Raw genomic sequence first — 27,244 nt, forward strand, 5'->3', positions numbered from 1 at the left:
GACGGGGTGGTCTCCTTCAGATTGGAGTGTCTTTATGTGGATTTCTTTGCCATAGCCAAGAACAGGAAGTGTACTCTGTTTTGGGACACGCGCTTCCCAGGTTTAGTTGGTCTCGGGGCATGATATGTTTCCACTGATTTGAATGACGCTTCTGACGAAGGTTCTCTGGAACGTGCAGGAAGTTCAAGCTCAGCTACTTCTGTTTGTCACACTGGGTGAGTCAGTCTGGTACGCTCATCTATTGGCACTCGACAATTGGACTATTCTTCCCCTCCCGCAAAGGGTGGACTTTATCTCACAAGAGGGGGGAATTGTTCTCCACCTCAGTCGCAAATTGCTGTAGCTGTATGCATGGAAATAGAGTGGTGCAAGCGAAAATCATTTTGTCTTCCTGCTGAAATTGGAATATTAGCTACAAGAAAACTTGTAACGAAATCCAGTTATGTTGGTCACTGGGACAAGTTTGTTTAATGCTGCTATTAAGAAGGCCTGATTTCCTTCCTGTCTCCTCTTTGCGCTTATCAGTGCTTCTTACCAAGCAGGGGTCTGACAGTGACTACAGTTTGATTATTTGACAGCTTTCATATGTCTTACAGACCAGCCTTCCTTGCTTAGATCGCGTGTAGTGGTGTGTATTTTAAATTGTTTTCATTACTTTGGCTCTCCCACTCTGTTCCTTATTCCTCAGTGAGATGTATAGATGTCGACTTGCCCTGAAGACCGTACTGTTGACGAGAAAAACTTCAGCCTGTAGGATTGGGCAACTTCAAGCCCTTTCTATTTGTCCACCTTTTAAATTTGTTATCCCGGTACAGAAGATTATACCTGTTCATGCTTCTTACCCCAGATGACATTCCTTTCAGATGGCACTATATAGAAAGGTATTCCCCGGTTAATTTAAGGTTTAAGAGGGGGGAAAGAGTCAAGAATATTGAAGTATAAACCTCTTAACCAACCTATCTTATTTCAGTAAGTAGAAAAATCTCTAAATCAATGTAACAAACCCCACAATGTTCCCCATAAATATACTGACTTTACAACATAGATGCTTTTTCTTTGTTTTTATTATTTAGTCAGAAGCAAAACATAATTTTCTTTTTTTTGTATCAAAAATATATATTCATATAGCATTTTCAATTTTTCTTTTTTGTTTTGTGATTTACATAAATTATAAAGAAACATAGATATACATAATCAATGAATGTAAACACCAATTAAGTTGTTGTCTAAAGCAAAAACAATACTTAAATAATTGACAGTGCCCCTCAAAGAACAACAAAAAATATATACATAAACATCTTGCTGCCTAATCTCGCATACCAACATCCATACCACATGCCACAAAATATACAGAAAGAAGATTGTAAAACATATATATTACAACTGGAAAGATCTTCTTTTAATTATTATTTGTCAACGTATTATTCTGCTGACATTTTTCTCAAACTGAATTTCTTTTTTTCTTCGGTTTAAGTTGATCCATAGGAGTTTATTTTCCAGTTGTGAAAATAGTTGGTCTGGTCTACGTACGTTTCGGTGATAAAATGATTAAGATCACCTTCCTCAGGACCATCAAAGAGTTAAAACCGTAGAGGGGCTACTTTTATTCTGAAAATGCAAAACCACTGTATGTCAGACATGGGGAACATTGAGATACTTAATGTATTCCTTAAGACGACTGTTATTCAATATTACTTCTAATGAGCTGGTTCATGCAAGTCTCAGGTGGACAGGAAAGAGGGGACCATTTAGAGTGAGAAATGGAAGATTCTATATAGCCCTTCTCTAGAGTGACAAAATGTGCAATTGATTATAAAGATAACCAAAGGAAAATCTTGTGATGTGCCTATAAATTAGAACAGACAAAGAGCCAATCACCTTGTGCTCGAAATAGAAAAACAAAATTGAATCTGGAATACCTGTTGCAACACAGAATGTATAGCTATGCAAGGGCCTCTATGGTAGTTATATAGTAAAATTTAGAGCCGTAGTATGCACACCCTGCAATAGGCTAGAAGGGGGAATAAAAAGCTGATTGAAAAGGAGATCTTATGAGACAAGTAAGTTAGACCAAAATAAACGGGGTAAGTAATGTTTCTTACAATGCCTACTTGGAAGTATGCATGGTCAGGAAGTCTTGTAATAGTTAAATTTTGTCCTATGTGACCCGTATTAGCCTTGCACCAATGGTATCTTCTTGAGTAAGAATGTATCTACAAATTAAGAACATATAGGGAAAGTTTCGTATGTGCTTTGACATTTAGCATTGGCTATGTACAACAAAGTCTATTATTGTTCTTACCTCTTAGCGGAGTGCAAAACGCCAAACAAGAGGGTTGTCTATTTTGTCTGTTGTCCATGTTTACCTTATACATGGTGTTCAAAGTATTAGTTCTGGAAGGTAAATATAGTAGCATTACAAAAAATTGGTTTTTCTACCCTATTACAACGGTAACAACACTCTAAATTGGAGATAAATGTTTCGGAAAATTTTCTGACAGGGCAAAGCTCTTTGTCTTTTCAAGTTGGTTATTTGATTCTCAGCTTGCCTAACTGTTAACTGTTTTTGTGTAGCCATCGCAGAAGTTCTGTTAGGCCATCGTTGATGTTCTGTAAGGGTAATATATACCTAGCAGTAGTTTAGACTGGCGGAATGGCTCGTCTTTATTGTAAAGTGAGGGAAGACCAGATCAATATTTAAGGATAATGCAATTTACGACATGCGAGCGTGTTAAGCAAAAGACTACGTTTAAACTTTAATAGATTTGTAAATGGGGACCAGACGCTAGCTAGAATATGTAAACAATCTGACTAATCACTACAGATTGGTTTAAGTCACAGCAGGGAAAGGATCTTCTTATGTTATAGCTACATGTAGGTTTAAGCAAACAGAGTAAGGCTATAATTTGAGAACCTAACAAACGGTGTCAGCGTGGATGGTCTCGTCTTACCTTTCGAGATTCAATAATATATAGCCCTCTTGTAGCCTGATACCTGGTTAGTTACGGAAACTTGCAGACATATTTAAATGTATGCCGATTATAACGTAGTCTCGCGATAATTTTTGCGTGACCGGTCTTGTACTCCTAAGAGCCTGGTGACCATAGGCGACATGTTGGAATGGGTCTAGCACAGACAATATACAAAAACTCTCTATGTTTCCAGTAGGTTTGTAACGCTTTAAATGTTCGGACGAGAGAGCAAAGGCGTTCTAAACCTAAAATAAGGTTTAATTTCTAATAATTTTAGAAAAAGAGGAAGCGGATGCTCGCTAAGTACAGAAACTGATTCAAAGCATGGAGAAAGTCTGGGTTGTCTTAATTAAACGGACAAAAACAAGCTAGTATAGTTATAATTAATAAGTCTAACAAACGGAATCAACGTCATTGGTATCACCTTACCTCTCGTGATTCAATACAGCGTGACCCTCTTGTTGCTCGATGCCATGTTTGTGGTAGGTGGTAGGTAGCACACGCCAACCGTGGCTCATGACGGAACGGTTCCGTCATGAGCAGGGAAGGGGTTAAGTATTGTTTTTGCTTTAGACAACAACTTAATTGGTGTTTACATTCATTGATTATGTATATCTATGTTTCTTTATAATTTATGTAAATCACAAAACAAAAAAGAAAAATTGAAAATGCTATATGAATATATATTTTTGATACAAAAAAAAGAAAATTATGTTTTGCTTCTGACTAAATAATAAAAACAAAGAAAAAGCATCTATGTTGTAAAGTCAGTATATTTATGGGGAACATTGTGGGGTTTGTTACATTGATTTAGAGATTTTTCTACTTACTGAAATAAGATAGGTTGGTTAAGAGGTTTATACTTCAATATTCCTTTCAGATGGGTCATTTTAAAACTTTTTCATTTTAATACCTATTACCTCATTCTACCAAGCTGGAATAGTGACTGCATTGACTGGACACAAGGTGTGGTATCCTACTACACCAGCAATACTCACCTGGGCAGAGTCGATGCTCTTTTTCACCGGAGTCCAGAACAGCAAGGCAGCGACAAAACACACTTTCCTATTTGGCCATCCTCTGTATCAGTCTGCTACGGCCTGCTATAACTTATTCAAGAAACATCTTCCAGAGGGCATTCTTGCCTGCTCCACCAGGGCCATGGCTGCTTCCATGGCTCTTGTTAGAGGTGTTCTTCCCTGCAGATTCCTCACTCCGTCCCTGCTCCTCGGATAAGTTAGTGCCATGCATAAAATCCCAACGTATGCAAACATGTTAAATGCTATAATCGGTGCAGTCTTTGCTCCTGTATACCTTAAAAGTAGCTGAGCGGACACCGCTCCAGTGCAGAGGATGGTGCCAAATATTACTTTTCTGCCATTGTCCTGCAGGTGAAACTGCAAGGCGTCAACTAGTGACAGTAGAGCTCTTCCTTGAGAAAAGATTACACCCTATAGGGGATGCAGGGGAAAAAGACACCAGAGTCTGATTTTGTTCACCGAGAGCATAGCCCATGCACCTCTTCTACCAAACTGCACCGCACTTGACCTTTGTCCATTTTTAGTGGACACAACTTGTAGAGCGTTCTCATAACTGAATGTGCTCAGAATCCCCTCCTGAGCTTTTTCCTTTCTAAATGCCTAGTAGGCACTGGGTCTGAGTTTTGCACTCACCCCCCTTTCTTATAGTGCACAACAGGTTTGAACTTTGCTATACTAAGCCAACTAGAAACGAAAGACCACACCCAGTTCTCAGTTTCCTTTCCTCCATGTAACCTTGAGTAATATGATCAAATGTGTAATTTTTTGTGTCAGTATTTAGATTTTGTCATAGGCACTTCTTAAACTCAGGTTTTTTAATGTACGTTTTTGCAGTGAAAAACATGCATTATGCATATAACAAAGTCTGTGAGAGAAACATGTTATTTATTACTAGTACTTTCTATGCTAAATGGAACTTAGCACCGCAGATATGCTTGATTGAGACATGACTCTCTCAAGTGTAAGAAGCCACAGTTTTTGTTGTGCTTTTAGAATGTTTCTGCAGATATAATTTGAAAAAAAAATGATAGCCAGCTTGTGGCATCTCAATCTTTGCTTCAGGACTAGCTTACACAAAGCTTGATCTTCCTTACTGTAATGTATTTGATTGCTTGCTTTTATTCTCTCCGATTTGCCCATCTTTTTGGGTGCTTTCTATTCTAAGTGTTATTAAACATTAATGGAGATGCCATGATGGAAATTCAAAAGTTACTTTCTTGTAACTCAAGTTCTCAATCATGGGAACCTTTGTTATGTTATTTGTATTTTTAAAGTGCACCATCACCTGTGTATACCTAGCCCTGCCTATGCTAGGTTCGATTCATTGAAAAGCCAGGTCATCGACTTCTTTCTGAACAAGAAGAGAGTACGAGGTTTTCATATGGAGTAGGAGGCCTTTACATGCTTTAGAAGTGGTGAAAGAGAACACCTCTTGGCCTAATCTGGGTCTATGTATGTGTGTGTTGTGTGAGAGTAGGAGTCCTGCAGAGTGGAGGTATCTGGTTGGTTGGTGGAAGGAGTTGTGACTATTCAGGTAGGTGGAGCCTAAGTGTTGTAGTTCCTTGAATGTGTGTGTGAAGCGTTTGTGTATTGGAAGCCAGTGGAGCTCCACAATATGTGATGTGACATGTTCTGTGTGGAAGGTAAAGGATTAGTCAGCCTGCTGAGTTCCAGGTTGTTTGTAGTCTTCTAGTTAGTTGCCTGGTGATGCTGGTGTAGTGGGTATTTCCGTAGACCAACTTGCTGGTGACTATGGCATGAGTGACCAGTTTTGGTAGTGTTTTTTGGGAGCCTTTAAAGATCCTCCTCCGCATTTTCAAGCTGTGGAAGCAGGATGCAATAAAGTAGGCTTGTGCGGTCATGTTCAGTTTGCTGTTGATTGTTCTGAGGTTCCAAGCATGGGTGCTAAGTGTGGGTCTGAGTTTGGCTGGCCACTAGTTGGTGTCTCATGGTGAGGCGTTCCTGCTGAAGATCACCAAGTCTGTCTTATTGGTGTTGCCCTTGAGACAGTTGGCTTTAATCCACTTACCAACTTCGGTCATACAGGAATTGAACTTGTTTTTTGTGTTGGGTGTCTTATCTGAGAAGGAGAGTATGGGTTGCTTGTCATCTGTATAGGAGAGGATGTTGACGTGTGCATTGGTGACATTGGCCAGACGGATCAAGTATGCGTTTAAGAGGGTGGATCCGAGCGATGAACCTTGAGGCACTCTGCACATGAGTTTGTGGGCTTCCGAAGCGTAAGGTGTCAGTCTGGAAACTTGTATTCCATCCGTTAAGTAGCAGCAGATCCAGTGGAGAGTGGGAGTGGGTCCTTGGATGCCAATCTTGTGCAGGCCTCAAAGAGGATGGGGTGTGAGACCATGCTAAATGCTTTAGAGAGGTCAAGGAGAATGAGGGCTGCAATGCCTCCTCTCTTAAGGATCATGCAGATGTCGTCTTTGGCAGCTATGAGTGCTGTTTCTGTGCTGTGGTTGGGTCTGAATCCGGATAGCCTGGTCTCTAGTAGCTGTTGGTTGTTGCGGTGGTCAGTGAGGTGTCGGTTGATTAGTATCTTTAAGACCGTTGCCTGGTATGGCAGGAGGGTGATGGCTCTGTAGTTGGGAATTGTGGCTGGGTCAGCGGATGGTTTCTTGAGCAGGGGCATTACTGCATGTATCCAGGTGTTCAGGAATGTGGCTCTGTCGATGAAGTTGTTGAGGATGGGTAATAGTGTTTTGCTGATCGGTAGGGTCCTTTGGTGAAGGCGCGGTAAAGGCAGTGGTCAGATGGTCTACCGGAGTAGATGGTCCCATGGTCTTTGCGATTTCGACAGTGGTGACTGCAAGCCACGAGTTCAGAGTTCGTTCTTTAGCCGTGATGGGATGTTGAGTCATGATGGTGACTTAATCCAGTTGAGGGTCGAAGTTGCTGTATATAAAAGTGATTTTGTTACAGAAGAATTTTGAGAGCTTGAAAAGATCTTGTGATGGGTGATGTTGCGTGAGGCGTGGTGAAATCTTTGATGATGGCAAAGTTTTCCTTGCTGCTGTGCGCTTGATGTTTTGTATCTGCTGGTCGTAGAGCTGATTTTAATCCATAAACGTTCATCTTGCCTCATCAGTAAAACCAACAATCTAATTTGTTTTTAGGTCCTATACCCTTCACTAGACCATTAAAAAAGTACTGAGGTTCGAACTATCGCTGCTGAATTCCATGTTTGTTGAACTTGAATGCTCTAAAGTAGCAGTTAAATTTGTCTTCTAAGGTTTGACTTTTGCTCGCTTTCAAAAGCGGAAAATAAAACAAAATTAGAAGTGCAGCTCTGTGGGCGTCTAAGGCAATTTTAAACTCCATTTTTTTTAATGCGTCTTTATTGAAAGATAAACAAGAACATTTATGATTTTAGGTTGATGTTTTTTCTCTCCATTGAAATCTTGATTTAATAGGTAAGTAACTTTTCCTTTTTGCGGAATGCCTTTCTGTTTTTTTCTTTTTAAAATAAGGCTTTCATATTGGGTCAATGCAGCAAAAGTTTTCTTCTTATACATTTCCTGGTGTTCATTTTTGTCCATTAAAGAATTAAAGCTGAATAGAGATTTTGAGAATTGTTATTTTATTAATATATATTATTTTTTGGCCACAAAATAATTTTCAGTTAGTACAACACTAACTGAAAATTATTTTGTCTGGTGCACAGTTAAGTATAGTCAGTGCTTATGTGCTTTATTATTAATATACCTATAACTGAGAACAAGAGTTGCAGGTAGATGCCTGTTTTTATTATTGTAGTCCTTGATATCATGAGTAAATATTTAGTAGTTTTCCCCGTGTGAGAAACAGTTACTGCCGATTCAGAGTTATTAAAACAAATGTTGTGTGGTCTGTTCTGGTCAAAGGAGTTTCACTTCTTTACAGGCATGCACAAGCTGTGAGGATAACGCAGAGGCTCAGGGATTTTGTGTTGAATGCGTGGAATGGTTGTGCAAGACTTGTGTCCGTGCCCATCAGAGAGTCAAGTTCACTAAAGAACATACAGTGCGACAGAAGGAAGAAGTATCACCAGGTAAAATAATCTTCTGCAAGCTCTTTTTTTTCCTTCTTTTTTGTTGCTCCATCTTACCTGCATGTGTCTTATGTTTTTTTCTGCATGGTTAGCGCAAGCAAAACTCTGCACTGAGGAACAGCAGTAAGGGTCCTTCACTTCAGGTTACCCTCTCACTGCAATTACCATCTTCTGAGGTTACACATTTGAATGTAGAATACAAACATCACTATTCAGATAACTAAATTGGATTAATCTGATTTTCATCAAGAAATCCATTCAGCTATGGCTGTAAACCTTGAAAACGAGACCAACTATTATTTAGAATGGACTAATCACTGCTCCTATAACCCAAAATCAATAATAAAGTAATTAATTATGAATTGCTGAATGGATTGTGGTTGATGGAATTCAGATTAATTGGAGTGATAATCATTAACTGAATGCTGATTATATGATATTATTTAAGCAACACAGTACACGCCAAAACAGGAGAACAAAGAGGCAGTGGTCAAGACCGAAAACTTGCTAAAGTCTCGATGGTTTGAGAGATTCATATAGTTAGTAAGTGGTCCTATCTGCTGTGGAATGCAAAGGGTTTCTCTGAATCCTGTACTTTCTTTTTTTTTCTTTCCATTTGTGCAAAAAATAATTGCATGAAAGAATGCTTAGTTTATAGATTAAACTCGGTGACTACACTAAATACAATTAAGTGTACTTTGGTGCAGTATTTAAAATCAGCTTACTCCAGTATTGGAACTTTCATAGATTCCCATTGCTTGTAACATCCCCCGTCGTCGAGATGGGAGTCCCCGGTAAATAAAAAATACCATAGAAATAGGTAAAAAAACAGAATAAGGCCTAGGCCTCATCACGTTTTGTAGCATATCCACCTCTTTTTGTAAAAGAGACCAAATAAAATGAACAGCCAATACGAACAGCCCCCCCCCCCCCCCAAAGAACCTTCCTGAGAGAGCCTCAGATTTTCTACCGCAAGTTGTGCAAGGGAGTCTCAACCGAGCTCTGCTCAGTTATTTCTTCAATTTATTGCTTTAAACCAATCGTCACTTCAGATTCATCATGTCAGACAAGGAGAAAAAGGCTCTTTTCAAAGCTTGTGACACCTGCTCCAAGAAGAGACTTTATGTGGTGGACAAACATAAAAACTGTATTTATTGTTTGTATCCTGATCACAAAGCTACTGACTGTAAAATCTGCCAGACCTTCTCCACCAAGACCTTGCGGGACCGTGAGGGACGTCTTCTCACTTGGCTTCAAAAACTGAAATCTCAATAAGATCCTGTCTCCAGTGACAGTGAGGACGCTTCATCGGCTACTTCGTTGAGGAGATCTCAAAAAAGGGGTAGGTCTTCACCTTCTATTTCTTCAGACCCCCCTTCAAAAGCCTTACAAAAGACCTCTCATAGGTCTGACAGACATAGTCCCATTGCATCTCCTCACAGAGGTGTAAAGGAGAGGGAAGGACTGGCTCCTGATGTGGCACCCCAAAAGAAGACAAGCTATGTGCCTTCTATTTCTCCTCCTTCAGAGAAGGCTAAAACTTGTAAAAAGCCAGTTTCCGTCCCATCAGATGGTAAAGCTGAGAGAAAACGAGAGTTTCCTCGTCTCCACCGGCTTCGACTACGATGGCTTCAACGACATTCACCCTGTCGTCGACGTCTACTCTGACAACGTCTACGTCGACTAGGAAAACAACGGTATGGTGTCGACGGCAACCACGTTGACTATGACGAAAGCGTCCAGCTTGATTCTGACGACTCTCGAAGACGGTCCCGTCGACGGTGGCTCTCTCCACATCGACAGCTCAAATGGCGGCGGCTCAGTCAACGACCTCGTCGACGATACAAAATGTGGCAATTTCTATACGGAGACGTCTCATTACACCAGAGATGACTTCTCCCCGAAAAAGTGATACTTCTGCCTCCAGCTCTCCTGTTAGAAGAGGAGTTTTCTGAGGACGATGACGGTCCTTATGGTGCTGCGGTTAGCCTATCTCAGCTACATGTCAAATATCTCAGATGAGCACTACATGGGGCAGCAACAATATGAGCCACATTTGAGATCTCAGGAGCAATATCAACAGGAGATGGTCTGTATGCCATCTTCCCTCATTACGGACTTGTAGTTCATACTATCTGATTACGGAAGGAGATTTCCAACACAATCTCCTGCCCAGGAAACGGTGCAAGTGCCTCCAACTCCACTTGCTCTTCCGGTTTCACCGCTGATTCCTCCTCAAACTTCGTTGCAGGAGTAACCTGAACCACGACAAGCTGTGGTTACTGTCCAGGATGATACATCCGATGATGATCAAGGGAATACAACTATTCCGGATCATGACAGAGAATGGGATGATTACATCATTCCGTGGAGCGAGGGGTAAGGGTTTTCCCTCCTACAGAGGCAGATATCAGCAGCAGCGCTATTCCTCTTACTCGCAGCCTTCTCAATCATACCGGCCGCAATATTCTCAGCGTCAAGGCCAGTCGTCGTCTTTCTCTCCATCATCTAGAGGACGACCAGGGCACCAGGGGAGGGATTCCTCTAAGCGCCAGTAGCGGCTTCTTGGTTCTTCCTACTGTTCTTTTGTCCCCTGTAACACCAATGGGGGGGCAGGATATCCCAATACTTCCACAACTGGCAACTAATTACATCAGATCGATGGGTTCTCAATGTAGTTCTGTCAGGCCATACTCTGGAGTTTCAACATCAACCACCATCCAAAGCCCCTCGCGCCACCGAATCCAAAAATCTACTTCTTCTACGTCTAGAGGCACACCAACTACTCCTCAATTGAGCGATAGAACTGGTCCCTCAATCCCATCGGGGAGAAGGATTCTATTCGAAGTTCTTTCGTGTTCAAAATACCGTAGAAAAATGGCACCCAATTTTAGACCTGAGGGAGCTAAACGCGTATCTCATCAAGCTCTCGTTTCGGATGGTCTCTTTACAGGACATTTTGCGGCTCCTCAATCCAGGAGATTACATGGCCACCCTGGACTTCGAGGACGCATACTTTCATGTACCCATCCACCCTGCCCACAGGAAGTTTTTACGCTTTACAGTAGCCAAGAGCCACTTTCAATTCAAGGTCCTGCCTTTCGGACTCAGATCCGCTCCACGGATTTTCACAAAGGTCCTAGCCCCTGTTGCAGCATTTCTCAGAAAACACAAGCTCCAGGTCTTTCCCTACCTGGACGACTGGTTGCTAAAAGCTTTGTCTCATCACGCAGCGGAAGAGGCTGTCAAGACGTGTACACAGCTCTTCTGTCAACTGGGGCGCCAGCTCAACACAGAAAAAACAGTCCAAGTCGGTCCGGTTCTTAGGGGCCATTCTGGACACATCTTGCTGCAAAGCGATTCCTTCAAGAGAAAGATGAACGAAGCTGACGACCTCTGCTTGTCGATTGCAAAGAAGAGGGTCTCTTTCAGTTCTCCTCTACAAGTCCCTTCTGGGGTAAATCTCCTCCTGCATTCCTTTAATTCCCCATTGCAGGTTGCGAATGCGCCCCCTCCAAGAACAACTGGATTTGCAGTGGCGCCAGGCAGAAGGCTCTTTCGAAGACTAGATCAAAGTCACTCAGCCTATGAAAGAGGCTTCAATGTGGTGGATGACCAAGGACAATATCTCCCAGGGTCTCAGCTTCAGGGTCACTCCAGCGCCTCTAATAATCACAACAGACGCCTCGCTAGAAGGCTGGGAAGCAGTCTTACAAGACCTTCAGGTAAGCGGCCGCTGGCTGCCTCAGCATCGCCTACTCCACATCAATCTGCTAGAGCTGTGGGCGATTCATCTAGCCTTGCAGGCCTTCCTTCGCGGATTCAACGATCCTCTGTCCTGGTCCGTACGGACAACACGACGGCCATGCATTACGTAAACAAGCAGGGAGGTACAAGGTCTCGTAGACTATCGAAGAAGGCTCAGGAGATTTGGAAATGGGCAATACAGCAGGAGGTATCGCTCTCGGCGGAGCATCTTCCAGGTGCCCTCAACAAGACAGCGGACACGCTTAGTCGCCTGAAATCAGTGAGCCACGAGTGGAAATAGACCACGACATTCTGGAGGAGATTTTCACTCTCTGGGGCACACCGCCCATAGATCTCTTTGCCACTCCAGAGAACAAAAAATGCCGACTCTACGCAAGCAGGCATCACCATCCGGTATCGTTGGGGAATGCGCTTTCGATGGCCTGGTCAGGCACCTTCGTTTACGCATTTTCTCCAATTCCACTGATTCTCAGACTTCTCCGGAAGCTCAGGACGGAACCCTGCAGGATGTTTCTGGTGGCCTTGGCATGGCCCCGCCAGTTTTGGTTTACGGAGCTTCTTCTACTCTCCCTGGACCTTCCAGTTCATCTGCGCCCAATTCCTTCCCTGCTGACTGTCCCAGGGCCAGGTGGTACACCCGGATCCGAGCTCTCTTCAGTTATCAGCCTGGCTCCTGAGCACTGAGCATTTTAGGATCTGAGTATCTCGCAGAATGCAGGGAGGTGCTTGCTCAAGCTCGAGTCCCAAGTACAAATAAGACCTATCACTTGAAATTGAAGTGTTTCTGCCTTTGGTGCCGGCAAGAAAAGATTCATCCCTACTCTTCTGCTCCTATCAAAGTGCACCTTGTGGCCTTCTCTAGATTCAGACGGACTCTTTAGAGTTTTCCCACCAGTTAGGCCTCAACCGCCTCTGTGGTAGCTTAACTTGGTTCTTATTCAGCTCATGAGGCCGCCTTTTGAACCGATTCATAGGGCGGACCGTAAATTCCTCTCATGGAAGGTGGTCCTCCTTCTCGCCTTAACATCTATCAGAAGGGTAGGTGAACTGCATGCTCTCAATATTCAAGAACTGTTCTTACAGTTTAAAAGAGACACTTTGATTCTGAGAACGAATCCCAAATTTATATCAAAGGTACCTTCAGACTTTCACTTGAATTAACCAGTTATTCCCAAATCTTTTTTACCTCGACCCACTACTCCAGCAGAGAGGGCTCTACACTCTCTGGACATTCAAAGATGTCTAAAAGTTTACCTTCAACGTACCAAAGCCTTCAGAAGATCAACACAGCTTTTTGTGTCTTTCAGTGCTAATCGCAAGGGTTTCCCTCTTTCAAAGCAGGGTATTGCTCGATGAATTGCCAGCGCGATCCAATATTGTCACCAAGCGGCTGGCAAGCCACTAGAAGGGGGGGGGGGGTCCGGGCTCATTGTACGAGAGCTATGTCTTCTTCAGTTGCTCTCTTCGCCGGAGTGCCCATCAAGGACATTTGCAGAGCAGCGACATGGAGCAGTGCCCATACCCTTACAAAGCATTACTGCTTGGACTCCTCCACGCGTAGTGATGCTGCAGTGGCACAGGCAGTCCTGCGGAACCTCTTTTAATGAGCGGTGAGCTTTCCCTTCTAACCCTCCTTCCTTTTTTATTGTCTATTAGCACATTTTGTAAATCTTGCTGCTTTTATTATTTCTCTCTAATGTTCAATTACTGTTCTATTGCCAATTCTCAATAGATAATTTGTATCTCCACTGAGCGTGATGCATCTTGTAAGATTTTATAACATTGTATTGTTACACAAAATGTGCGTTCTAACTGCTGGCTATTCTTATAGAAGCAATAGGAATCTATGAAAGTTCCAATACTGGAGTAAGAAAACACGTTACTTACCTGTAACTTTGGTTCTCCAGTATTGGTAACTTTCATAGATTCCCATGCGCCCACCCTCCTCCCCTGGGAAAGCTCAGCCTTTAGCATCTTCTGTTATACTGTTACACAACGGCTACGAAAATCTGAGACTCTGAGGCTCTCTCAGGAAGGTTCTATGGGGTGAGGCTGTTCTGATTGGCTGGTCATTTTATTTGGTCTCTTTTACAAAAAAAGGTGGATATGCTACAAAACATGATGAGGCCTTGGCCTTATTCTGTTTTTGTACCTATTTCTATGGTATTTTTTATTTACCGGGGACTCCCATCTCGACGACTGGGAATGATGCAAGCAATGGGAATCTATCAAAGTTACCAATACTGGAGAACCAAAGTTACAGGTAAGTAACTTGTTTTCTTCATGAACATAGATGCTTTTGAGCAAAACTAAATATTGAAGAAGTATTGTTTAATTAGGGCATGCTTTATCTTCTGAATGAGAATGAAATATTCTGTAGTTTTATTCTTGTCAAATTTAAAAAGTGGTTCATCTTTGTTCTCCAATCATATTTTTCCAAAAGCACAAAATGTTCCTTTTGTGTGGGGGAAGGCACCTAAAGTTTTAATTGGGTCAAAAAAGAATAATTTCCACTTGAAAGCCAAATGACCATGCCATGTGAAAAATATGCTAGCATGCACTCCAAAGCAATCTGGGAGTTGGAGGTAAAACGCTACGCCGCTGAGTAACAGAAGAGATCGTATGTGAAACATAGGAGCTTTGTGGTGAGACAGCTCTTCTCCTTTGAGAACGTTGTAGAGTTGGTGGTTTATTCTTTCTTGGATAAGGTCGATAGGCTTTTCCGGGGGAGGGTCTAGGCATCTTTAATGGAAATGGCCTTTGACAGACCTAGAATTTTTGGTGACAAAGTAGTCTCTGCATTGGAGCGTTTCAATGAGAGCAGGGCCACAGCTCATTCTTTGGGCCTTTGTGCGCTGATGATACAGTTCTATCAACAATTCCATCCTCATTGTGGCTACGGTAGAGGTATCACCATCCGCTAATGCTACACTCCTCCTCCAGTCCAACAGCCTTTTCAGCTCTTTCATGGCTGCAACTCTGAGGCAAGGAACACATGCTGCTCACGTGATGCCCCAGTGGTACTTAAACGTAGTGTTCACTTTTTTAAAGTGCACCCCGTTTGAAGCCTTGCACAGTTGTCCCTTGAGCCTTCTATCCTTAAATACAGTCTTTCTTATTGTCATAATATCGGCTAGAAGTGTTGGTGAACTTCAGGCTGTGTGAGTCCTTCTTATACCCACTTCTGTCCTGATAAGTTAGTTTTAAGAACCTGGGCTTAATCTGGAACCACAGTAAACAATCCTTGTTAATTTCTGTCAGGCTAGCATCCTTTCGCTATTCTTTGCTCCACCTAATTCTTCTAAGAAAGAAGTCACTGCATTTTTAGGTCCTAAAATAGCATTGAGTTTGTATATCAATTGTACCAACGCACATCGAATGAACGGTCAGTTCTTTTTAGGGGTTTCCAAACCTAAGCAGGGGAAAGCACTGCAAAAATTAACCGTATCTAGATGGATTGTTCTCTGCATAAAACCCACTACTCATGAACCAAAAAGCAGCCCTAGATGATTTGCCGGCTCATTCTACCAGGACAGAAGTTGCTACCACTGCGTTTGCACAAGGAGTGCTTGTCCCAGACAACTGTTATGTGGTTACGTGAGCTTCAGTGTACACGTTCAAGAACTACTAGTGCCTCGACAATCCGATCCATTTAGAGGGTCATTTTGCCTGCTCGATCATACAGGACTTTTTGGTATGGGCCAGTTCACAGACCCATCATCATGGCAGGTATTGCTATGTTATCTATTCACAAGTTGAGGAATCTGCAGTTAGTAAGAATTCATCTGAAGAACAAGTTACTAACTTTTAGTAACAATCTTTCTGGTGGATACTCTAGCTAACTGCAAATTCTCTTGCAGGGGATTCCCATTATAGTCATAAGCGCTGAAATGTCCTGCCCACGTGTGGGAACCCCGGAGCAGTTGAAATCTATCTCTAATATCTAATCTCTAGTCCCAATCTTTAGTCTCTCCTCTCCTCTTCTCTCTTCTTCTCTCCTCTTCTCTCTCCTCTCCTCTTTTCTCTCTCCTCTTTTCTTCTCTCTTCTCTTCTCTTCTCTTCTTTTTCTCTCTTCTCTTCTCTCTTCTCTCTCGCCTTTCTTCAGGAAAGCCTGCAAAGACACTTAAGAGAGACCGATTATGCAGCCTATTTACCTATGCTACAATGGCGGCCAGATTCTTCATCTTGAAGAGGAAAAAGGGGCCAGAATAAAGCAATTTTCAAATCGTTTGTGTCAAACAGTATAAATATCCCTCACAAACATTTTTATTGATAGAGATTGAAGGGAGCAGGACAGAGTAGCCTCATAGGCTGACGACATATGTCTAAAACAGTCAATACGCCTTTAAGAATCCAGGTACCACCAGTATCCCATCATTCACAGCAGGTGGCAGTTACTTCAGTTCCTTTTTCTGGCTCCTGCTGACTGGACCCTGGAACTTTGAGCTCAACCAAAACTGTGTTTTTCTTCAAAATGCTTAACTGAATTTGACTAGTACTGTTTCACTCAATGTTGTTTTGTCTCTCCCTGCCTTTTTTGTTTTTGCCTGGCAGGAATTACAGGCATATGGTCAGAAAAATGCCATCTTTTTGACGAGTGCCCAGCCTGTGGGAGAAAATAATGCCAAGACAGATCCACACGATGTATGTATAATCTGCCTTCCAGAAGCCCATGTTCCTCAGTCTTGCCAGCACTGCGAGAACTTTTCCAGGTGCTTCATGAGAAGATTCGCCTTCATGGAAGAGAGAAACGAAATTGGCTACAATCTCAGTCTGAAGGTGGGGCCACAGGGCTTTGAGAGGGTTAGTCCTCTACCAGGTCTCTGTTACCAGCCTGTTACCAGCCTTTAGTGGACATGCCAAGATACAGATGGCACAAAAACGTCATCAATCCTGCCCGTCGCTGAGGAAAGGTACGACGTTGAGCAAGCGCTGAAGATCAGGGTCGAGGGCAAGCCTATCAAGGACATCCATTACTTTGTCGACCCACATGCCCAGTTTGACGTAGAGGTCTCCACTGAGGTAGCCGCTCTTGGACAAGATCCTCCACGTCTACTGGTCGTTATTCACCAACATTAACTGACTCTACACCCCCATGCATTTCACCGGTGGATGATGTCACCACATTCCAAGAAGTTCTTGTGAGGGGAGCGACGAAATTCAATAATCCTTTGTTGACTCCCAACACCAGTGAATTTTGAGACCATGCAATAAAGACTAGACCTATATTACCGCTGGTGCCACGTCTTCTTGATCCAGCTGTGGAGCTTTTACTAACTCCAGCCTCTGTGAAGACGTCTCCTTTTGAGCTCCACAAAAAATATCAGCCACCGGAGCAGGGTACAGCTTTCCTCCGCACAGATCCTGCACCAGACTCTGCAATCTTGTGGTAGCTAAGAAACAACATGCCACTGCTCCTTCTACTATTCCTCTGGAAGGTGGACTCTGTGGGCCGGAAGATGTGCAGGACGGCAGTAACTTCCATTAAACTAGCTAGTGCCACTCTTTTACTAGATAGATACGACAGGGCTCTTTGGAAATCCATGAACCGGTTTGCCAAACATCTCCCTGCAACAGACTCTTCTTATTAGCTGCTCATGAATACTAACACGGAGTAGCTCTTAGACGACACTCATGGCTACGCTTAACATCTCTCAAACCAGAGTCACAACCGAGAATTTAGAATCTGCCCTTTTCTGAAACTATTCTTTTCGGTGCTTATCCCGATAAAGAAATGACACGGATGAAGCAGAAATGGAAACTCTCAAGGCAGTCGGCCTTTAGAGACCCAGGGAGCAGAGGAAATCTTTTCGGCCATACCAATGCTGTTTTTCTTCCCACAGAGGCCAGTCCTTCCCATGGCATCAAAGCACCCAGCAATACAGTGTTCAGCATAACATCAGCGTCCCTATCCGTCTTACCAACAATGGCAGCCTAGAGGGTGATCTACCCAACAATCTGCTCAAGGGGGCAAACAGCATTCTGGGTCGAAAACCTGAATTATTACTTCCCCCTGTTCTGTTTCCTACTCGGGTTGGGTGGAAGCATACAACATCACGTGGCAGCATGGCAAAACATAATCCCAAGACGCCTGGGTGCAGAATATTGTTCGCAATGGATATTGTCTGTGGTTCATCAGTCTTCCACTACCATACCTCCGAAGCCATCCAATTACCAACTTCCACCATTAAGAGCGGTCAACATCCTTTTATAGAAATTGGCAGTGGAACCTGTTCCTCTGCAACAACGAGGAACAGGCATTTATTCCAAGTACTTTCTCATCAAGAAGAAAGACGGAAACTAATTCAGACCCGTTCTCGACCTCAAAATAGCCAACAAATGGATTTGACGAGAAACGTTACGGATGCTGCCATTTCAACAAATTTACTCCCAATTACACCAGGGGGATTGGCTCTGCTCTATCGACCTGCAAGACTTGTACTTTAATATTTCAGTCGCTAGAAAGCAACGCAAGTTCTTGAGGTTCGTGGTGGGACAGGATCATTACCAAGTCCTCCCATTTGGTCTGAAATCAGCACCCCGAACATTCTCCAAGTGCAGGGCAGTGGAGGCACAGTATAATAGACTATCCATATCTCGACGATCCGCTAATCAAGGCGTCCTTGTCTCAGGATGCTCGGCTTCATTATAACAGGACTTGCAATCTCCTACAGAGGCTGGGGCGATCAAATCAATCACAGCAAGTTCATCTCTACCCCAGTACAAACCTTGCATTATCTGGGAGCCTCCATGGACACAGTAAGGGTAAAAGTGTGTCCGGAGGAGAGACGCTTATCGATCCTTCAGACATGTCAGGCTCTCATGAAAGCTTCCCATCCTATAGTGAGAACACGATCCTCCCTTCTTGGATCAATGGTTTCCTGCATTTTTCTCACACTGAATGACCTTCTCCACATGAGGCCACTACAGGAATGTCTCGAGGATCAGTGGGAGCAACTGACAGGCAACTGGGAAGACAAGATACAACTGTCCCTCCATGCAAAGCTGTCCCTCAAATGATGGTGTTCTCCAACCAATCTCCTCCAAGGCACTCCATTTCATCAGGAGATTATGTCTCAATCCATAGTCAGACTCTTCACTGCTGGGTTGGGGAGCCCATATGGATCATCTCCAGATCCAGGTAAAGTTGTCAGAGAAGGAAGCATTGTACCATTTCAATCTCCCCGAGCTCCGTGCAGTCCATTTGGCGTTGATAGCTTTCTAAGTGTCGTTCACCTCCCCCTCCCTGCTTATTCAGACGGACAACACCACAACGATGTACTACCTCAACAAATTAGGAGGGACAAGGTCCAGGCCCTTATCTCACGAGTCCCAGACAATCTGGAAATTGATTCTTGCTAGGGGCCTGACTGTCACAGCAGCACACCTGCCAGGTGTCCAAAATGCACAAGCAAACTCACTCAGCAGACCCCTAAAAGAAAACCATGAGTGGGTCTTAAACGACGACCTGGTACAAGACATTTTTCAGCAATGGGTGAACTCCAGCCATCGACTTCTTCATTACTACAGAAAACAGCCAATGCCAAAGCTTCACATCGTGGTTCTTCCATACAGGGAATCTGGGGAATGCCCTATATATCGACTGGTCCGGCTGATTTCTCTACGCTTTTCCACCAGTTCCCCAGATCACGGCGGTTCTCATCAAGCTATCTCAGTCCTCGACTAAGATGATCCTCAAAGCTCTAGGGTGGCCACGTCAATGGTGGTTCACGGACCTCTTTCATTGATCTATCTGTCCACATCTGAGGCTGCCATACAGACCAGATCTGCGGATGAAATTCTGAGGGCAGATAATTCATCCCAGTCTCTCCTCTTTGAATTTGGTAGCATGGCTCCTGAGCTAATACAATATGGACATTTAAATCTGCCTCAGGACTGCATGGAGATTCTCAAAGAAGCTAAGCGGCTGTCTACACGTTTCGCATATGCTTTCAAACGGAAGAGATTCTGCATATGATGCTTATCTAAGAACAAGGACCCTACCACTTGCCAGGAAGATGTTATTCTTCCATAATTACTCCCATTTGGCAACATCTGGTTTACAATTTTCTTTGATAAAAGGTCACCTGACAGCTTTGACTGCCTACAGGAAATGTCCCCCACAAACCAACCTTTTTAGAATCCCTGTAGTCAAGTATTTACTAGAGGGATTAAAGGAGGTTTTTCCTCTCATCACATGTCCTACCCCTCCTTGGAAGCTTAATGTAGTCTTTTCACGCCTTATGCAGGATCCTTTCGAACCCATACACATGGCATCTCTCCGACATTTGTCTTGGAAAACCGCTTTGCTTGTGGCAATAACATTGGCCTGCAGGATTCGTGAGATCCAAGCTCTCTGTTCTCATTAGCCATATACTGTTTTCCATTCAAGCAAAGTAATTGAGAACTCACGCAAAGTTCCTCCCTAAAGTAGTCTTTGACTTCTGTGTCAATCAGATGTTATCTCTGCCTACATTCTTTTAGAATCCCTCTACTCCAGCGGAAAGAACCCTTCATTTCCTGGATGTAAGAAGGGTTCTGAAATTTTATTTAGATAAAACTAAGGTCATTCGCCAGTCAGGACAATTATTTATCCACTCTGTTGTAGTCCGTTCTTGGGCGGGCTACCTACCTACAAACAGTCTATTGCACGATGGATAGTATCTTGCATTTTATTATGCTATCAAAAAGTTAGCAAGAGTCTTCCAGCCAAACCTAAGGCTCATTCCACTAGGTTTGCAGCTTTATTGTGAAGTATTCCTATTCCAGAGATCTGTAGAGCAGCTTCCTGGAAATCAGTACATACATTCAGCAAGCATTACTGATTAGATTCAGACGCTCAAGTAGGGCAGGCTTCACTCAGAAATCTTTGTTCAAGTTCTCGGTATTATTCTTTGTCTATTCCACCGCGTTATCTGGGGATGGGCTTGCTACTCTATTCAGAGCCTATGACTATAAATGGAAATCCCCTGAGAGAGAAGGGATAGTTTCTTACCCGGAACTCCTTTTCCCTCGCAGGGGAATTTCCATTATAGTCATAAGCGACCCTCCCTCCTCCCTGGTGGATTGAACAGAAGGAATTGCCTTATTACATATCTTTTAACATAAGCCTTCAAAAAGAACTGAAGTAACTACCACCTGCTGTGCATGATGGGATACTGGGGGTGCCTGGATTCTTAGGCCCAAAAATGTAACAATTATGCTGGTAAAGGGAATGCCTGTCCTTGACGGCATCCAGGCTGTGATGTGGACATTGGTGCATATGTTCACAAACCACAACTTCCTTGATAACCAAGTTTGCAGAGAGGGCCATTTTGTCCTGCAGGACTTTCCAGGTTTGAGTCCACTCCTCAGATCCTCCAATATCCACTTCAGATGGGAATGTCCCCTGCAAGGTGTGCCCCATTCTAGTCTGCCCGCGCCAGTCCGAGGTGGTCTTCCCTGCTCCAGTCCAGGGCGGTCTTCCCTGCTCCAGTCCAGGGCGGTCTTCCCTGCTCCAGTCCAGGGCGGTCTTCCCCTGCTCCAGTCCAGGGCGGTCTTCCCCTGCTCCAGTCCAGGGCGGTCTTCCCCTGCTCCGGGTCCAGGGCGGTCTTCCCCTGCTCCGGGTCCAGGGCGGTCTTCCCCTGCTCCGGGTCCAGGGCGGTCTTCCCCTGCTCCGGGTCCAGGGCGGTCTTCCCCTGCTCCGGGTCCAGGGCGGTCTTCCCCTGCTCCGGGTCCAGGGCGGTCTTCCCCTGCTCCGGGTCCAGGGCGGTCTTCCCCTGCTCCGGGTCCAGGGCGGTCTTCCCCTGCTCCGGGTCCAGGGCGGTCTTCCCCTGCTCCGGGTCCAGGGCGGTCTTCCCCTGCTCCGGGTCCAGGGCGGTCTTCCCCTGCTCCGGGTCCAGGGCGGTCTTCCCCTGCTCCGGGTCCAGGGCGGTCTTCCCCTGCTCCGGGTCCAGGGCGGTCTTCCCCTGCTCCGGGTCCAGGGCGGTCTTCCCCTGCTCCGGGTCCAGGGCGGTCTTCCCCTGCTCCGGGTCCAGGGCGGTCTTCCCCTGCTCCGGGTCCAGGGCGGTCTTCCCCCGCTCCGGGTCCAGGGCGGTCTTCCCCCGCCCCCTGCTTGGGCTCAGGGCGGTCTTCCCCCGCCCCCTGCTTGGGCTCAGGGCGGTCTGCCCCCGCCCCCTGCTTGGGCTCAGGGCGGTCTGCCCCAGCCCCCTGCTTGGGCTCAGGGCGGTCTGCCCCAGCCCCCTGCTTGGGCTCAGGGCGGTCTGCCCCCGCCCCCTGCTTGGGCTCAGGGTGGTCTGCCCCCTGCTTGGGCTCAGGGCGGTCTGCCCCCTGCTTGGGCTCAGGGCGGTCTGCCCCCTGCTTGGGCTCAGGGCGGTCTGCCCCCTGCTTGGGCTCAGGGCGGTCTGCCCCCTGCTTGGGCTCAGGGCGATCTGCCCCTTGCTTGGGCTCAGGGCGGTCTGCCCCTTGCTTGGGCTCAGGGCGGTCTGCCCCCTGCTTGGGCTCAGGGCGGTCTGCCCCCTGCTTGGGCTCAGGGCGGTCTGCCCCCCGCTTGGGCTCAGGGCGGTCTGCCCCCCGCTTGGGCTCAGGGCGGTCTGCCCCCCGCTTGGGCTCAGGGCGGTCTGCCCCCCGCTTGGGCTCAGGGCGGTCTGCCCCCGCTTGGGCTCAGGGCGGTCTGCCTCCCGCTTGGGCTCAGGGCGGTCTGCCCCCCGCTTGGGCTCAGGGCGGTCTGCCCCCCGCTTGGGCTCAGGGCGGTCTGCCCCCGCTTGGGCTCAGGGCGGTCTGCCCCCCGCCCCCTGCTTGGGCTCAGGGCGGTCTGCCCCCCGCCCCCTGCTTGGGCTCAGGGCGGTCTGCCCCCCGCCCCCTGCTTGGGCTCAGGGCGGTCTGCCCCCCGCCCCCTGCTTGGGCTCAGGGCGGTCTGCCCCCCGCCCCCTGCTTGGGCTCAGGGCGGTCTGCCCCCCGCCCCCTGCTTGGGCTCAGGGCGGTCTGCCCCCCGCCCCCTGCTTGGGCTCAGGGCGGTCTGCCCCCCGCCCCCTGCTTGGGCTCAGGGCGGTCTGCCCCCCGCCCCCTGCTTGGGCTCAGGGCGGTCTGCCCCCCGCCCCCTGCTTGGGCTCAGGGCGGTCTGCCCCCCGCCCCCTGCTTGGGCTCAGGGCGGTCTGCCCCCCTCCCCCTGCTTGGGCTCAGGGCGGTCTGCCCCCCTCCCCCTGCTTGGGCTCAGGGCGGCCTGCCCCCCGCCCCCTGCTTGGGCTCAGGGCGGCCTGCCCCCCGCCCCCTGCTCGGGCTCAGGGCGGTCTGCCCCCACCCCCTGCTCGGGCTCAGGGCGGTCTGCCCCCTGCCCCCTGCTCGGGCTCAGGGCGGTCTGCCCCCTGCCCCCTGCTCGGGCTCAGGGCGGTCTGCCCCCCGCCCCCTGCTCGGACCCAGGGCCATTTGCCCCCGCCCCAATCCAGGGCGGTCTGCCCTGCTCCAGTCCAGGGAGGTCTGCCCCCACCCCGTGCTCTGCTCCAGACCAGGGCGGTCTGCCCTCTCCCTGCTCTGCTCCAGACCAGGGCGGTCTGCCCCTCCGCACCAGCACGGTTTTCCCCCCTCTCTCCGCTCCAGCCGAGGACTGCCCCAGCCCAATCAATGTCTCAGTTCAATCCAATCCACCCCACAGTCCAATCCAACCCACAGTCCAATCCAACCCACAGTCCAATCCAACCCACAGTCCAATCCAACCCACAGTCCAATCCAACCCACAGTCCAATCCAACCCACAGTCCAATCCAACCCACAGTCCAATCCAACCCACAGTCCAATCCAACCCACAGTCCAATCCAACCCACAGTCCAATCCAACCCACAGTCCAATCCAACCCACAGTCCAATCCAACCCACAGTCCAATCCAACCCACAGTCCAATCCAACCCACAGTCCAATCCACCCCACAGTCCAATCCACCCCAGTCCAGACCACCCCAGTCCAGACCACCCCAGTCCAGACCACCCCAGTCCAGACCACCCCAGTCCAGACCACCCCAGTCCAGACCACCCCAGTCCAGACCACCCCATCCCAATCTAATCTAATCCATCCCAATCTAATCTAATCCATCCCAATCTAATCTAATCCATCCCAATCTAATCTAATCCATCCCAATCTAATCTAATCCATCCCAATCTAATCTAATCCATCCCAATCTAATCTAATCCATCCCAATCTAATCTAATCCATCCCAATCTAATCTAATCCATCCCAATCTAATCCAGTCCAATCCACCACACCCCAGTCCAATTCACCCGCTCCCCTCACTCCAATCCACCTCTGTCTACTCCAATTCAATCCACCACACTACCTCAATCCACCAACCCTATTCCAGGCCCCCCCACTGCACTCCACTCTATGCCACTCTCTATCACAGAACTCTCAACTCTACGACACTCTACTCCCCCCCTCCTCCCCCCCCAACTCCGGGTCCAGGGCGGTGTGTCCCGCTCCGGGTCCAGGGCGGTGTGCCCCGCTCCGGGTCCAGGGCGGTGTGCCCCGCTCCGGGTCCAGGGCGGTGTGCCCCGCTCCGGGTCCAGGGCGGTGTGCCCCGCTCCGGGTCCCGGGCGGTGTGCCCCGCTCCGGGTCCCGGGCGGTGTGCCCCGCTCCGGGTCCCGGGCGGTGTGCCCCGCTCCGGGTCCCGGGCGGTGTGCCCCGCTCCGGGTCCCGGGCGGTGTGCCCCGCTCCGGGTCCCGGGCGGTGTGCCCCGCTCCGGGTCCCGGGCGGTGTGCCCCGCTCCGGGTCCCGGGCGGTGTGCCCCCGCCCCGGGTCCAGGGAGGTCTGCCCCCGCCCCGGGTCCAGGGAGGTCTGCCCCCGCCCCGGGTCCAGGGAGGTCTGCCCCCGCCCCGGGTCCAGGGAGGTCTGCCCCCGCCCCGGGTCCAGGGAGGTCTGCCCCCGCCCCGGGTCCAGGGAGGTCTGCCCCCGCCCCGGGTCCAGGGAGGTCTGCCCCCGCCCCGGGTCCAGGGAGGTCTGCCCCCGCCCCAGTCCAGGGAGGCCTGCCCCCGCCCCAGTCCAGGGAGGCCTGCCCCCGCCCCAGTCCATGGAGGCCTCCCCCCGCCCCAGTCCATGGAGGCCTCCCCCCGCCCCAATCCAGGAGTTCACTCTGTCACTCTCTATCACAGAACTCTCAACTCTGACACTCTACTTATCCCCCCCCCCTCCACTCCACTTTATGACAACAGTTCCAATTGATGACACTCTACTGATGAATGATGTATCTATTCATAGATTTCTTACTGCCCTCCCTCCACATTCTGTGACTTGGACATCAGCACAGGGTTAGAAAGTCCAAAGTTAGACTTGACACACATTAACCTACTGTTTGTTTGCAGCAATACATGTCAGATGGCTCAGAAGACGAAAGATTAAGAAAGTTATGTAAAAATGCAGGGGTAGCACCTATGTGGCCCTGCTCTGTCACTTCTTGGCTGTACCAGATTTCTGCGAACCAATATGGCACCTCCTTTCGTCGTGCAGGAGTCGTTGCTGGCATACTTTTCCAGAACCAGTTTGGACCGTGGCATCTTCCCAAGGTGATATTTCTGTGGTTACATAGTGTCCACCAGAAAGAGCGTTACCGAAGGTAAGTAAGGTTTTTTGCTTGTGTCCTTGTTCCAGTTCCTCTGTCCATCACCTTGTATCATCAGTCTTTCATTGCCAGTGTCTGTGTTCCCATTTTACCATATTGATGTCCCATTAAAAGGTCCTACCAGTGCCTTGAAAGATTTGTTCATAAAGCAAGGACATTAATCGTTTTTGTATTTGGTTACGTGGTATAATGACCATCTACACTAAGAATATTTATAACAACTTTAATGGAAGGTTTCTAATGGAAAGTTTTTCCAGCTGCTCGTTTTTGGGTATTTTTTTTCTAGTTCGCATTGTTTAACATGCCACGCACCCTTTTTGTAGTACAAGGTAAAATGTAATATCAATGAAATGCCTTGGGGTGTTGCTAATTATCAGGGTACACAATTATCTTTAGTGTGTCTCTTATAGCAACTCTTTTTGTTTTTACAGAAGCGACCGGGGTGAGCAGTCAGAGGCCTGTGTTTTGCCCTTTTCATAAGAAGGAGCAACTTAGGTTGTATTGTGAAACTTGTGACAAGCTGACATGCAGGGATTGCCAATTACAAGAACACAAAGAGCACAGGTACTGGTTTAAAAAGAGTGCAATTTTTGTTTAAGAAAATAAAATGTGATGAGCATTGCTTAATACTTTTCTCCTGCAGTAGAATCTTCATTGAAATCAAGAACTCTGAATGTAATACCCTTCACGCTCATCCGAAAGCACACGCACAAAATATATATATTATTTTTAAAAAAATCTATAGAAATACAGTGCTGGATTATGTCATAGCCACACGTATGAAGAGATATCCAAACATGTCCTTGGCCTCCAACCCGCCGGATAAAGAGTAGGAATAGGAGTACAGCGTGTAAGAAAATATGTGTAACATGAGCCACAATTCCTAAAGCTCCTAGTTTATCAGAGTTTTTAGGGAGTATAACCGCGTATTGTTGTACGCAATTATAAGATGTGTTGACATGTCTGAACTTTGACGCTCAGCTAAAAAGTATATGCTTACTGTTCTCTGGTTCCCCTCGGTTTGGTTCCCATGATGACCGTCCTAAGTTAAAAGCTGAGGCTCACCTCAGAGGAGACAGAACCACCTCATGACACTGAGTCTGTTTCTGAGTAGGGTCAAGATATTGAATGAAAAGGAATCTGAATTTAAGGTCTACAATATAGGTGATTAACCTAGTCTTGAGCCTCTGCCCAGAAACTCAACCCTTGATATCTTTTAGGTTTTACTCACTCATTAAAAAGGACATCAGAAAACCTCAATCTGCCTTCCTTTACAAGAAATATCCCCTTTTCTGTTTGATTTCAAGGATAAGTCACGGAAGACCATCCGAGCCATTCATTATTTGGATGGATTGTCTTGCATCAAGAACCCAGCTACATGCCCAACATACATTGTCACTCTACAAAAGTACATACTGGCTCTGCCATTTCTCAGTCAAGTAAAGGCTGAGTCATCTCTAGCCACTCAAAGCAGATCTTGGATCCCATAGTCCAGCATCTGGTTTCTCCAGGCAGAGAAGACAGCCCTTACATGGCTAAAGGGTTGGAGCTTTGGCATCTAGCTTGTCACATCAGCATCTGTGGCATTATCTTTCAGTAAGTTGCCCCATGAAGGGGTACTTGTTTGATGCGTGAAAAAAAGAGTTTGTAAGAAGAAACTAGGAGTTCCAGCAGATGACTAAGGGTGCAGTTTTTGGGACAGTGAGACTTGTTAAAAAGTGCCTCTTTCCATCTGGACTTACATTCAAAAGTAGTGCATTCGCATTATAACAGTAATCCACCATTTGGAAAGCATGTATACGACTCTCCAAGCAGTAAAAACAGACACGTACACAGCTG

At 46.8% G+C, this 27,244-nt stretch overlaps 1 protein-coding gene across 1 annotated transcript in view; it reads left to right on the top strand.

Annotated features, from left to right (window-relative positions):
* Window positions 1-27,244, top strand: part of TRIM24 (tripartite motif containing 24) — an 868,915-nt gene that overhangs the window by 117,394 nt on the left and 724,277 nt on the right. Inside the window, exons 3-4 of the mRNA XM_085652031.1 lie at window positions 7,910-8,057; window positions 25,837-25,969. Of these exons, the coding sequence (XP_085508157.1) occupies window positions 7,910-8,057; window positions 25,837-25,969 (281 nt within the window). The remainder of the gene's footprint in view (window positions 1-7,909; window positions 8,058-25,836; window positions 25,970-27,244) is intronic.

This window comes from Triturus cristatus, chromosome 4_1 (assembly GCF_964204655.1).
Source record: "Triturus cristatus chromosome 4_1, aTriCri1.1, whole genome shotgun sequence".
NCBI lineage: Eukaryota > Metazoa > Chordata > Amphibia > Caudata > Salamandridae > Triturus > Triturus cristatus.